The following is a 13,553-nucleotide window of genomic DNA, read 5'->3' on the forward strand; positions in this document are numbered from 1 at the left end:
TGAGCCACCGCACCCGATTTGTTAATATTCTTAATATAAATTTATTATTATTAAGATTATAATATAGATTAATTCTTAAGATTATAATATAATTATTCTTTTCTATAGTAATATCCTCCCTGAGTGGGTGGTGAGTTCTTACTTTGTTAGCCTCATGAGAACTAGTTGTTAAAAAGAGCCTGGCAGCCAGCGTGGTAGCTCACGCCTGAAATTTCAGCACTTTGGGAGGCTGAGGTAGGAGGATCGCTGGAGACCAGGAGTTCAAAGCCAGACCGGGAAACATAAAAAGACCCTGTCTTTACCAAAAATAAAAACAGAAAAAATCCACCCGGAGCATAGTGTGCACGTCTGTAGTCCTAGCTACTTGGAGGCTGAAGTGGGAGGATTGCTGATTGTGCCACTGCACTCCAGCCTGGGCGACACAGTGAGACCCTGCCTTTAAAAAAGAAAAGAGCCGGGGCATCTCCTCTTTCCTCTGTCTTGCTTCCCTGCCTCAACATGGGATCCCTGCACAGCTGGCTCTCCCAGAGTGAAAGCAGCCTGAGGCCTTCACCAGATGCCCAACCTTGAACTTTTCCCAACATCAGAATCATCAGTCAAATAAGCCTTTTTTTTTTTGGAGACGGAGTCTCACTTTGTCACCCAGGCTGGAGTGCAATGGCGCGATCTCGGCTCACTGCAACCTCCGCCTCCCAGGTTTAAGCCATTCTCTTACCTCAGCCTCCCAAGTAGCTGGGATTACAGGTGTGTGCCACCACGCCTGGCTGATATTTGTATTTTTCTTAGAGACAGGGTTTCACTATGTTGGCCAGGCTGGTCTCGAATTCCTAACCTCGTGATCCTTCTGCCTTGGCCTCCCAAAGTGCTGGGATTAGAGGCTAGAGTCACCATGCCCGACCAATAAGTCTTTTTTAATTTATAAATTACCCAGCCACAGATATTCCCTTATAGCAACACTAAATGGATGAAGACAACCTACCACAGTGCCTGGCATATAACAGGTGCTCAGAAAAGTGCTGGGTAGGCTAGGTACGGCGGCTCATGCTCTAATCCCCGTACTTTGGGAGGCCGAGGTGGGTGGATCACCTGAGGTCAGGAGTTTGAGACCAGCCTGGTCCACATGGCGAAACCCCGTCTCTACTAAAAATACAAAAAATTAGCCAGGTGTGTTGGCAGACACCTGTAATCCCAGCTACTTGGGAGAGTGAGGCAGGAGACTCGCTTGAACCCAGGAGATGGAGGTTGCAGTCAGCCAAGACCGTGCCATTGCCCAGCCTGGGTGACACAGCAAGACTGTTTAACAACAACAACAAAAAAGTGCTGGGTATTGGACTCAGAATGCTGGGGTAGAGTTAGGTACCAAGCTCTGAAGGCACGGACCTCTGAATCCTCCTCCTGCCTCTTCCTTCCTGTGGCCCTCTCTGAGCCTCAGTGTCCTCATCTGTAAAAAAAAAAAAGAGATCAGTGACAGCTCCCACCTCAGGGGCCATGGGGAGTTATGAAGATGAACTTCACAACTTCACAAGGGTGGATGTACAACACTCAGCACAGCCTATGGCCCCCAACAAGCACCCAGTAAATGACAATGACAACTAATAGGAAACTTGAAGTCTGGTCACCTACCTTCCAGGAAGGAGCCTGGTATCCTTAGAAAGAACCAGCTCCTACAAAGGCTGCCTGCTAGTGGGTGGGCTTGGCGAAGGCAGGGATGAGCCTTCCTTCCCGACCAATCCCCAGCTCCCCACCACTTCAGGGCCCTGTTCACAAACCTCCAGCCCAGCTGCCTCTGACAGGTCCCCGGCTCCCCTCCACCCCCCGGCCCTGTTTATAAATGCTCTCCAGCCCTGCTGCCTCTTCCCTCAGGCCACACACACAGGATCTTACTGATTCTTTATTGAATCACAAACAACTCAGGGCGTCAGGCCCCAGCAGCTGCATTAGAACCCCCCTGGGATTGTGAGGGGACTGGAGCGGGACCCGGGAGAAGATCCACTCTCCCCAGCTTTTCACTGTAGGGACTAAAAACCTCAGAAATCACCCTAAGAGAAAGGACGTACCAAATGCCCACCAGAAGGGCCGGGGAGTGAAAGCCACCCCGAGGGCAGGAGGGTGCGGTGAAGGGTGCTATGGTCCCAACATTTGTGTGTATCCCTCCCTCCCCCTGCAGATTCACGTTGGGATTCTCACCCCCAACGTGACGGTATTAGGAGGTGGGGCCTTCGGAGCTGATTGGGTCACGGGGGCGGAGCCCTCATGAACGGGGTTAGAGTCCTTATAAAAGAGGCAGGAGGGAGCTTGCTTGTTTGTGCTTCTACCATTGAGGATACAGCAAGAAGGCACCATCTATGGAATGGGAAACAGACCTCAGCGGAGTCTGAATCTGCTGGCCCCTTGATCTTGGACGTCCCAGCCCCCAGGACTGTGAGCAGTAAGTTTCTGTTGTTTGTAAGCCACCTGGCCTACAGCATCTTGATATAGGAGCTCGCTGGACTAAGAGTTGGGCCAAGTAGGCCCTGTCAGCCGCAACCTCAGGGGAGAATGTAAAGGCTGGTGTCTTACCATCACAAGGCAAGAGGCTCAGAACAAGCTGTAACACCTCCCTTGCAGAGATCTAGGGGCGCCAGACACAGCTGGGGTGGAAGGCTGTTAGTCTGGACCCTTGCTCCATCAGTCCCACCTGGGGAGGAAGGCTGTGGGGGAGGCAGAACTGGGAGAAGAGAGAAGCAGCTCCCTGGCTCTGATTTCAGAAGGCTGTTACCTAAGCCAGGTGCTGGGAGACCAGAGGGGCAGGTGCCACTCAGGGCCAGAGGAGCCACGCAGGACAATGTGGTGTTAGGGACTGGGGGAGGATGTTAATGGCCCTGCTTAACCTCTAAGAGAAGCATGGTTCCCTCGTGTTCAAAAGCTGGACGTACAGGGTGCAGGTGGTGGGCACTTTCTCACAATCCACCCCATTCCTGGGCCACTGCCCAGCAGCCCCTGGGGATCTGCTGGTCTCAGAGGGAACTCGATCATTTCCTCCCTCAGTCCAGCCCACACGTTCCTCCGAAGGAAGGCTGGTTTGTGGGCCCAGGGTGAGGCTGCCTGCCCACCGCAGATGGAAGGTTTCTCAACCCTCTCCAGGTGGCTGTGGTGGGGCCATCTCCCCTGAGTACAGTGAGCCTTCGTGGCTTTGCCATTGCTGTCCCTTCAAGGTTGTTGCTTGTCCCTGTCCTCAGAGTGATGTGGAGGCAGACAGGCCCTGGAGGCGGAAGGAAGGGGTTCAACTCTCACTAGGGTACTCCCTCGGGAAGGTCAAAAACTCAGAAATACGAGAGGGTAGAGACGGGTTTGGCAACTTTCTGGTATTACTTATAAACACTGGTTCCTTCAACTTTCTGATACTACTTGTAAACACTGGTTCCTTCTCAGACCCCACCGTATTTTGATTGGGTCTGTAAGTAGTGCCCAGTCCATACCACAGCACCCTTCTGGGGTCCAGAAGACCGCCTTCACTGCTGTACGGGTCCCGGGGCCAGGCCATCCAGGGTGCCTGTGGCGCTCACACCCCCATGGCACTCTTCTCGCCCTCTTTGGGGCTGGGCTCCTCCGGAATCTTCTTCATCTCCCAGCCTCTGACCCAGGTGTAGGCAGAGGAGCCGCCCAGCACCATCATGTTGCTTGTCCACCAGAGGAAGCTCTTGGCCTCCTCGTAGTAGAGCACGGCCAGCACCGTCTGGGCACAGGCCTTGGCCGTGCCCGACACATTGTGGGTCAGGGGACTGGTGAACTTGATCTGCAGTCCTGTCACATAGCCGATGGCGAAGCCAAACAGGCCGCCCAGCGTCATCATCCCCCAGAAGTGGGCACTGCCCAGCTGGGCAAAGTCACGCAGGGCCTGAAGCTCCCCGAGCAGCACGAGCAGGGGCAGGAAGAGGACGCAGGCGTTGACGTTGTTGTAGAAGGTCAGGCGCCAGATGCTGCCGTCCACCGCCGGGAGCACCTTCTTGGTGTAGATGGCGTTGAGCGAGACACAGAGGCTGGCCAGCACGCCAAAGACAGTGCCCGCCCACGACAGGGTGCCTTCTGCCTCCTCCTGGTCCACACCAAGCCAGAAGCCCCCTGCAGTAGGGAGAGGAGGAGTGGGGGAAGGGTGGGGAAGAGGGATGAGGATGAGGAGGAAGAAGGACAGAGGATCAGACACCAAAGTTCATAGACTGAGTACTGCGGCCCTCCCCACTCCTCCCTAGGCCTCCCTCCAATAAGCACAGCCAGAGTCTCTACTGCAGGCAAGGCACTCTACATGGACTATGGGAGCGGCCCAGGGCAAGAAAACCTCCTCTGGCAGCTTATCTGCTAGCAGAGAAGACAGACAGGAAAACAAATCGCTTCCCAGTTACTTCTTTAATTACAATTGTAAGAATTGTAATGAGGTCCATAAAGCAGTACAAGGTGCTGTGAGAGTCCGTAAGTGGGCGACTGAGCTGGCCTGCGGCATCTGAAAATAACATTTGAACTGAGTTCTGAAAGATGAGTGCCACTTAGTGGTTAATGCGATTTAAGGTGACCCTGGGTAAATGATTTTCAGTGTCTAAGTCTTGGCTGCTTCTTGCATGGAATGGGAGCCTATGATGTCATCATGGGGAGCATTAAGTTAGAATCTCTTGTGTCATTTGTGGCAGTGACTCTGAGACTCTCATCTTGTGTCACCTCCTGCTCAAAGAGCTTCCATGGCTCCCCACTTCTGCCATCGGGACTATACTCCTTGGCATGGCAGGCGGGGGTCCCTGAACCTTTGCCAGCCCTTCCTCTGTCCTGTGGTTGCCCCAGCCTCTCTGCTCGTCTCCCTGCTTCTCACCCTGGGCCTCAGTGTCCTTGTTCATGTCCTGTGCCAGAAACACCCTCCTCCTTTCTGGGGGATTCTACGCATATCTGTCAAGGTCAAAGTTGGCCTCTCTGGGGGAATCTTTTCCTGATAGCCCCAGAACCTGGACTCTTACTGCCTCGCTTTCCTTCAAAGCCCCTTGCCTGCTCTGGGCTGCTGGGCCCCTGCCCATGGTGACAGCCTGGTCTTTTCAGCCAGATCCCATGCTCCTAGAAGGCAGGGGCTGAACGATGCACGTTATACTTCCTGCCACAGCATCTGGCAACATGGGGCAGTGGGGAAAGCTTTGGGGACAGATTTAGCTTCCAATCAGGCTCTCTGCAACTTAGAAGCTGAGTGGCCCGGGAGAAGTTACTTAACCTCTCTGAGCTCTCTGGGTCACCTCCCTGTCCACTCCAGTTAATCTACTCTCCACCTTGCAACCGGAATGATCATCCTGAAGTCTAGATCAGCCCAGGCCGTGCCCTGGCATGAAGCCCCTCTGTGGCTCTCCGCTGCCTTCGGGAGAAATTCGACTCACTCACCACAGCTCTCAGGACCTGCACCACGTGGAGTCAGCCTGACTGGGCAGCCTCGTGTCTGGTGAGTCTCGCTGTGGTCCAGCCATGAAGAAGTGCACATGCTCTTCCTTCTGTCTAGAACGTTCTGTCCCTACTTCTTCCTCTAAACCCAGGTTCTAAACTTCCTCCAGAAGGCCTGCTTAGACTGCCCTGTCCCTGGGTCCCCTCCCTCGCCCAGAGCTCCCACAGCCCCTTTTATGCATGCCCCATCACAGCCCTTACCATGCTAGTGTAACTGTCACCACCATGCCCTCCAGGAGTGTAGGAGCTGAGGTTACCTTTTCCAAACTTGTATCCCCAAAGCCTGGCACGGTGCCTGGCATGTGTTTAGCCACCAATTACTAGTTGTGGAATGAATGAATGAAAGTTGTTATGGAGGTGGTTGTATTAAAGGAGACAGGATATCTCCTACATCATAGGCACTCAACACGCAGCACTTTTCTCTTTTTCTCTTTATTTTTTGAGACAGAGTCTCGCTCTGTTACCCAGGCTAGAGTACAGTGGTATGATCTTGGCTCACTGCAACCTCTGCCTCCTGGGTTCAAGTGATTCTCATGCCTCAGCCTCTTGAGTAGATGGGATTACAGGGATGCGCCACCATGCCTGGCTAATTTTTGTATTTTTAGTAGAGAGGGGGTTTCACCATGTTGGCCAGGCTGGTCTCGAACTCCTGACCTCAGGTGATCCACCCGCCTCGGCCTCCCCAAGTGCTGGGATTACAGGCATGAGCCACCATGCCCAGCCCAACCACAGAGCCTGACCCTCCTCTTTCTTGACATAACCTTTGCACAAGAGGTACCCATAGACCTGCTGGGAGCAGGGTGAGGGGGGCAGAGAACTGCACCACCTACTCACCTGCTTGGCTAGAGCACCCACAGCCCTCCTGGTGGTTACCTTCTGAGTCCAGAAGCAACTGCAACCTCAATGTTCTAGAGTGACTCTCACCCAGAAAGAACTTTTTTTTTTTTTTTTTTTGAGACAGAGTCTCACTCTGTTGCCCAGGCTAGAGTGCAGTGGCCGGATCTCGGCTCACTGCAAGCTCTGCCTCCCAGGTTTACGTCATTCTCCTGCCTCAGCCTCCCGAGTAGCTGGGACTACAGGTGCCTGCTACATCGCCTGGCTAGTTTTTTTTTTTTGTATTTTTTAGTAGAGACGGGGTTCACCATGTTAGCCAGGATGGTCTCGATCTCCTGACCTCGTGATCTGCCTGCCTGGGCCTCCTTTTTTTTTTTTTTTTTTGAGACTGAGTCTCGCTCTGTTGCCCAGGCTGGAGTGCAGTGGTGCGCTCTTGGCTCAATGCAACTTCTGCCTCCTGGGTTCAAGCAATTATCCTGCCTCAGCCTCCCGAGTAGCTGGGATTATAGGCACATGCCACCATGCCTGGCTAATTTTTTTGTATTTTTAGTAGAGACAGGTTTCACCATGTTGGCCAGGCTGGTCTCGAACTCCTGACCTCAGGTGATCTACCTGCCTCGGCCTCCCAAAGTGCTGGGATTACAGGCATGAGCCACTGTGCCCGGCCCAGAAGGAGCTTTGAAAGGTATTTTGTGACATGGGGGGCTAGGAGGGGAGGCCTAGAATAGTTGCCTGAGACTTGTCTTCCCCCACAAGGAGGAAGAAAGAGGAAACACTGCAGATAGGAGGCCAGGACCTGGGTCAGCAGAGAGCACCCACCTCCCCGGCCCCTGTCCCAGTCAGGCAGGCCGGTGAATGTACCATTCTCAGAACCTCACCGTTGGTTACTTGGATGACCTTTGGGGTTTGGGCCCAGTTACCCTAGTGTCTTCACCTTCCTGCAAGCAAATTCTCCAACTAGGAGCCTCCACCCCTGAGTCCATTCCTGGCAGGGTCAGCAAGAATGGAGTAGAGAGCCCTGGGGCATCTGAGGAGCACACAGAGGAGGGGAGGTACACCTGTTCCCCTGAGGGGGAAGTGGAAGCAGGTCGGGAGAGTTCTGGCAAGCAGGAGTCTTGCAGCTTCCCCCACTCTAACCATGACCTTCTCCCCTCTCCCCTCTTGGACCTAGACCCAGCAGCCCTAGATCCAGCAGTTGCCCAACAAGGGGAAACATTTTCTAGGACAGGTGGCATGGATGGGTCCCTTCCCCCACCAACTGGTGCATCTAGCCTGGGACTCTGAGCCACCAGCAAAGAATGTGATATGTAGGCCAAATAAGATAAACTTTATAGCACCAGGAAAAACCTGCATAGGTTCAAATGAGGATTCCATTCCTAGATGACACAGCCCTGGGAAGACTCGGAGCGAATGGGATGCTGGAGGCTCTCTAACCCAGCATGGGGCCCAGAAAAATATGGGCCCATCTAACCTGTGCTGTCCCATACCATAGCCCTCAGCCACATGTGGCTACTGAGCCCTTGAAATGTGGCTAGAAAATCAGATTGTAACACCTGCAAATGAGGAAATGAATGTTTAACATTTCACTGAATTTTAATTTAAATAAGTGGCCAATGGCTACTGTATTGAATACTGCAGTTCTAACCTCCAAGAAGAGCAGAGGGGATAGAAGCATTGCCTGGGAGTCTGGCCAATCTGGGTTTGCATCCCAGCCTGGCTGCTTGCTAGCTGTGTGGCCGTAGGCAAGTAATGTAACATCTCTGAGCCTCAGTTTCCTTGTTTGTATAGAGATGACCACTGGTAGTGATGCCACAACCCAGGGATCTCTGGGAGAACAAAGGAGATGCTATATGTGAAATAATCAGCATAATTTCCCTGTCAATAATTATTATTTTCTGAGGATCAAGTCCGGGAAGACAGCTGAGGCCTCTTAAAGCGTATCGCTTGCTACTGTCTCAGGCGCTATCCTGAGCTGGCAGAGAGTGATGGTATATTTCTTAAAAGACGTATTGTCCTCTACTAAGAGCACTGGATGGGAAATCAGGACACCTGAGCTCTTGAGAAACAATAAAGTACAGTGGTCGGGCATGTGAACTGCGAAGCCAGATTGCTTGAGTTCAGATTCCAGCTCTGCCACTTATTAGCCGGGTGATCTTGGACAAGTTACTTAACTTCTCTGTGCCTTGGTTTTTCCATCTGTAAAATGTGGATTATAATCCCATCTTGTTATGAGGATTAACTGAGTTAATATGGCTAAGATCTATGTGCCTGGCACATTTAAATCACTCGACAAACGTCAGTTGCTTTTGCTGCTGTTGCTATTATTATTATTACTATTATTCTTGCCCTGGCTGGGCTCCTAACTTGCTGGGTGGCCTTTAGTAAGTTACTTGCTCTCTCTGTGCCCCCAGGCTTTCTCCTATGACTGCTGCACCAAAGGAGCTGGGACAGATGAAGTCCTAGGATGCCTAGAAGGGTTGTTCTTCAGGATTTCAGTCCCCATGACCACCCTATCCCGCGTGGCCCCAGCTGCCACTCACCGATGATGATGCCGCAGGTGAGCAGGGCATAGAAGGAGGTGGTCTGCTTAAGCAGCAGGTAGGAGAGCAGCACGTTGAAGACGGTGGTGAGCGAGCGGCCCACATTGTAGAAGGCCACACCGACGTACTTGAGGCAGAGGTTATTGAAGGTGATCATGCCGATGAAGACCACTGACAGAGGCAGGACACTGCGGGCCACCCTGAGGTCCAGGCGCAAGCTGGGGAAGTCCACGGCACCAGGGCAGCAGGCGGCCAGAGCGCTGAGGCCCTTGCACAGCAGCGTGGTCACCAGGCACTGGTAGAAGGTGACGAAGATGGGGGTGTCCAGCTGCAGGGAGGGGCTGTCCAGCAGGTACTTATTAAGGAACACCATGGAGATGGAGGTGACCCAGTAGAGGGAGACCACCAGCGCAATCTGCAATGCCCGCAGCAGAAAGGGCTTCTCCTCGTTGGCCTCTGCCTCTGTAGAGGGGTCTGAGGCCCCGGTCAGCGCCATGTGCAGGATCCTGGACCGCTTCAGAGGGGCCCTGTTCATGGTAGCACAGGAGCTGGGTCACCCCGCGGCCAGAACTCTGATTCCCTGGAGTCCAGGGCAGTGAGCTCACTTGTGCTCTCCGCAAGCCGCAGCCCTGATTGTCACATGGGGGTTGGCCTAAAGGACTCCCCAGTGTCCTCATGGATAGAGAAGTTCTGCTTTGGGGTGAGCCCAGTAGTGCCGCTCCACAACCTGCTCCCACCCCAAGGGGGCTCCTGAGACAAGACACAGGGCAAGGGGGAGGGATAGGCTAAGGCGGTGAGGCCAGGGTAGAGAAGACCTGTGAGGGGAGAAGAGGCTGGGGCCTAACAGGGAGGGGTCGCAGAGAGAAGGGAGGGGAGAGGAATGGCAGGGCGGGGCAGGAGGCGGTACGCGGGGCGAAGGTGCAGGAAAAGGACGCCGGGCAGAGTTGGAAGAGCTGCCGAGAGGGCGGCATGGGCAGCTGTGGGAGGGAGGGGTGGGCAGGGGGAGGGAGGCGTTAAGGGAGCTGCCGCAGGCCGGGCGCAGCTGGAGGGAGGGCTACGGAGGGGTCAGAGGGGCTCGGGACTTGGGGCTGACGGACGCGGGAGGGGGCTGGGCCGGCGCCCACGTCTCGCTGCCTTCCCGGGCTCTGTCGCTGGCTCAGCCCAGGAGCCTCCGGACAGCCGAGGCCTACTCCCCGCGAGGCGGGCCCGGGACTCACTTCCTGGCACGCCCCCACGTGGCCTTAAAGGGCCCGCACGCCCCGCCTTGCCCTTAAAGCGACAGCCCCAGAGAGGCGGCTTTCGCCAGTCCCCAGCCCCGCCCCTGCGATCCGCTGCCCGCTGCTGGCGGGGGGACCTCGGCGGCCACAGGTTTTTCTGTGTGCTTGAGCCTCGCCCTGCTTCCTGCAAGGGCTGCATCACCCTCACCTGCCCACCCTCATCTCCGTCTGCCCCGGACTCGGCTTGGCTCGGCTCGCAGGTCCACCTCCCGGAACCCCGACCCAGGACCCGGGCGGCGCTCCATCAGCCTGGACTCCTCCACCTCCAGAGCCCCGCGTTGCAGCTCCACGTCCCTCTGCCAACCCGACTCATTCTTCCACAACGATGTTGTGGTCCCCTCCTTTCCCCCCATTTTCACCTCCCCCAGGCCCTCTCCCAAGCCCGAGACTCCCGGCAGCGCTCCCAGAGGCCGGAGGCCACGCCTCTCTCGGACTTCAGTCTGTCATCCCTGTGTTCCTATCGAGGTTCTCTGGGCGGCCCAGATCCAAGATTCCAAGGGCTCAAGGCAGCATCTCTTACCCCTTCCAGAAAATACTGTTTCCCCGCCCGGTTCAGCCGCACCAGCTCCCGCGCCCCTGCCTCTGTCCCCCGGCCGCGAAGGCGACCTGGCGCTCACCTCCTCCGGTGCACTGGGCGCCCGCCCCGCCACCCTGCGCCGCACCTGCAGCGCCGCACCCTGGGCCGCGCCCGCGGGGTCGACTTCCTGCTTTCCGCCCCGGGCCCAGGCACCGTGCCAGGCTCGCCGGCCTGTTAGCGGCATGGGGCCCGGGGGTGCCGGCGGAGAGGCGGCGATTCCGACGGTCGTGGGCGCAGGCCCCCTCCTCTTTCTAAGGCCTCTCCTGTCCCTGGTACCCCCGCCCGCCCGGGACCCAGGCCTCAGTTATCAGAGCTGGCACGTCCCGGGACCTGGCTTTATCCCTGGCCCGCCGCGCTCCCAGCTTGCACTTCCAGAAGTGCTTGAGGGGACCGCCCGGATTCTTCCAGCCGGCATTGAGGGGAGAGTCCCCCGCCCCTTCCAGGGCCGGGCCCGGGAAATCTAGCCTGTGGTCTGCCACTCACCAGGCAGCCGGGGGAACGCGGAGGACCGACTTCTCTGGTTCGCTCTCTAGCACCTGCGTGGGGCGGCCACTTCCTCAAACGGCCTGAGTTGTCTTCGTGGTAAAACTAAGGGGCTAGGCTTGACCTGTGGGTCCCAACCTTCTTGCCCAGAACTCTAGGTGGTATGGTCGAACATAGATGTTTGTAATATTTTAAGCACCATTTAATTAGTGCCATTTAATGAACGGGTAAGATGATGTCATGGCTGGGATTTGTTTTAAAATACTCAGAATACTCACCAAAAATATTTTTTATTTTTATTTATTTATTCTTTTTGAGACGGCGTCTCGCTCTGTCGCCCAGGCTGGAGTGCAGTGGTGCTATTTCAGCTCACTGCAACCTCCGTCTCCCGGGTTCAAGCAATTCTCCTGCCTTAGTCTCCCGAATAGCTGGAATTACAGGCGTCCATGACCATACCAGGTTATTTTTGTGTATTTTTAGTAGAGACGGGTTTCGCCGTGTTGGCCAGGCTGTTCTCTAACTCCTGAGCTCAGGTGATCCGCCGGACTCGGCCTCCCAAAGTGCTGGGATTACAAGCGTGAGCCACCGCGCCCGATCTCAAAAATATTTTTTTAAAAGGTCGATAGATTAAACAAGATAAGCCATTGATAACTGTAGCTGGGCATAAATACACGAGGATCCATTACAAGAGTTTCCTTACTTTTGTGTACATTTGCAAATTTCCAGAATAAAAAGGTAAAACCTATGTAGTAATTTAAACTCTCAGATCCTAACTGCACAAACCTTCACTGGAGCTGAGTGCAGTCCTGGGTGGGCTGTAGGGAAATGGGAGGGTTGCAGGCTGCAGTGAAGTGAACAGCTGGGCCAGAGCAAGCCCGGCCCACACCCTACCCTCTTCCACTGCCCTCTTCCTCCTCAAGGGATGAGACTCTGCTTCCTAGTTATGGGCTGTTCTCCACCTGGAGGATACCGTCTGGTTATCTTGTCACTTTTGGAACCAAAATATCCTTTTGGGGAAAGAAAGGCTTAAAAGGGACTGAGCTGATCTCCTGAACCCCACCTGGAGTCTACCTCTGGGATTTTCCTTTGAAGGTGTGGGTTTTGGTTTATTAAGAGCAATGCGTACCTGTTCCAGTCTCTCCTCTCTTATGCCCGAGAGCTTACCATGAGAAATAATTTAATGACAGGGCAAACTTGTCTCTGAGAGGCACTGGTGACCTGGAAGGGCCTTCTCCTTGGCACATTAGCAGGAATTTGTCTGATGACTCCTGCCACCTTGAACTGGAGGGAAGAGATATATATCGTATATAGGCCAGAAGCACTTCGCTGAGAGAGGCCTAGGGGCAGTCAGTGCTGTGTGTGTGGGAGACAGTGTGGGCTCTCTATGGAGGCTAACGTACACCCCTGTCTCCAATCTCTCACCTTACATCATACCTGAAATTCTGTCATTAGTGTCACTCCCTTGGATTAAGGTTGTAACAGGCCAGTACAGCAGGTTTCCTGGATTCTAATCCTTTTTATGCCTTATGAGGGAAAGGAGTGGTGGGGATGTTTCTTAGGGGGTCTAAGGCCCCCAGGAACTGTGTACCTTGCATAAACGGTTTGCTTTTGAATTTTCTTTAAGGAATGTTAATTGTTTAAACTATCCACAAAGGGTGAAGTTTTAGGCCTTGCCAAGAGTGATTACCCAGGGTGTGAATTTGGTGTGAGGTGGAGCATAAGATCATCAACGTGGCACCTGAAGGGCTGTAATAGTCCCTTTATGGGTGTAGTCTCATTTTCTTGCCTTGGCTGGGAGCCACTAATAATGTCAGCAGGAAATTATTTCTGCCAGTCACAGTAAACAGAACTAATTTCCCAGGTTCAGGTGTCAGTGGATTTATACCTATGTGGCTTGAGAACTTCTGGGAACACACAGATGTTGACTGTCTCACTCTTTGAGTTCAACAAGGACTCATGAGCCTACTCTATGTGATAGACACTCCTAGTTGTCTACCAAAATTCACTCCCCCATTCATCCAAAATAATTGGATTGTAGCTAGTCTCATGGTTGCCCAGCCAAAGACTACATTTCCTAGCCTTCCTTCTAAGTAGATGAACCATGTGACTTTGTGGATGGTGAAGGGAGGTGTCTTGGTGAGGTCAGCCTGCTATAACAAAAATACCATAGATTGAGTGGCTTAAACAGTAAGCATTTATTTCTCACAGTCTGGAGGCTGGGAGGTCCAAGATCAAGGCCCAGGTGGATCTGGTGTCTGGCGAGGGGCTGCTTCCTGCTTGTAGAAGGCTGCTTTCTCCTTCTGTCTTCACCGGGCAGATAGATGGGAGTGGAGTTGGGGGTAGGATCTCATGTATTTTCTTATAAGAGAACTAATCCCACCATGTGGGTTCCACTCT

At 54.0% G+C, this 13,553-nt stretch overlaps 1 protein-coding gene across 3 annotated transcripts; it reads right to left on the minus strand.

Annotated features, from left to right (window-relative positions):
• Positions 1–1,878: 1,878 nt before the first annotated feature.
• Positions 1,879–11,115, minus strand: LOC105471648 (solute carrier family 35 member C1). Of its 3 annotated transcripts, none has more exons than XM_011724222.3 (3): positions 10,714–11,115; positions 8,820–9,346; positions 1,879–4,101 (listed from the first exon to the last, which is right to left on the minus strand). In XM_011724222.3, exons 2-3 carry the CDS (start codon positions 9,313–9,315, stop codon positions 3,542–3,544), a joined length of 1,056 nt encoding a protein of 351 aa, XP_011722524.2. In that variant the 5' UTR covers positions 9,316–9,346; positions 10,714–11,115; the 3' UTR covers positions 1,879–3,541. The 3 variants fall into 3 exon arrangements, with proteins under 3 accessions (XP_011722524.2, XP_011722523.2, XP_011722522.2); XM_011724221.3 differs by having other exon boundaries at positions 10,617–10,728; XM_011724220.2 differs by lacking the exon at positions 10,714–11,115 and having other exon boundaries at positions 8,820–10,610.
• Positions 11,116–13,553: the final 2,438 nt, after the last annotated feature.

The sequence above is a fragment of the Macaca nemestrina genome, chromosome 12, assembly GCF_043159975.1.
Source record: "Macaca nemestrina isolate mMacNem1 chromosome 12, mMacNem.hap1, whole genome shotgun sequence".
NCBI lineage: Eukaryota > Metazoa > Chordata > Mammalia > Primates > Cercopithecidae > Macaca > Macaca nemestrina.

Coding starts and splice junctions, on each gene's coding strand:
- LOC105471648 (XM_011724220.2), bottom strand. CDS start 9,354: ATGAACAGGGCCCCTCTGAAGCGGTCCAGGATCCTGCACATGGCGCTG. Junction 4,102..8,819: donor CACCTGCGGCATCATCATCG/GTGAGTGGCAGC, acceptor TCCCTACTGCAG/GGGGCTTCTGGCTTGGTGTG.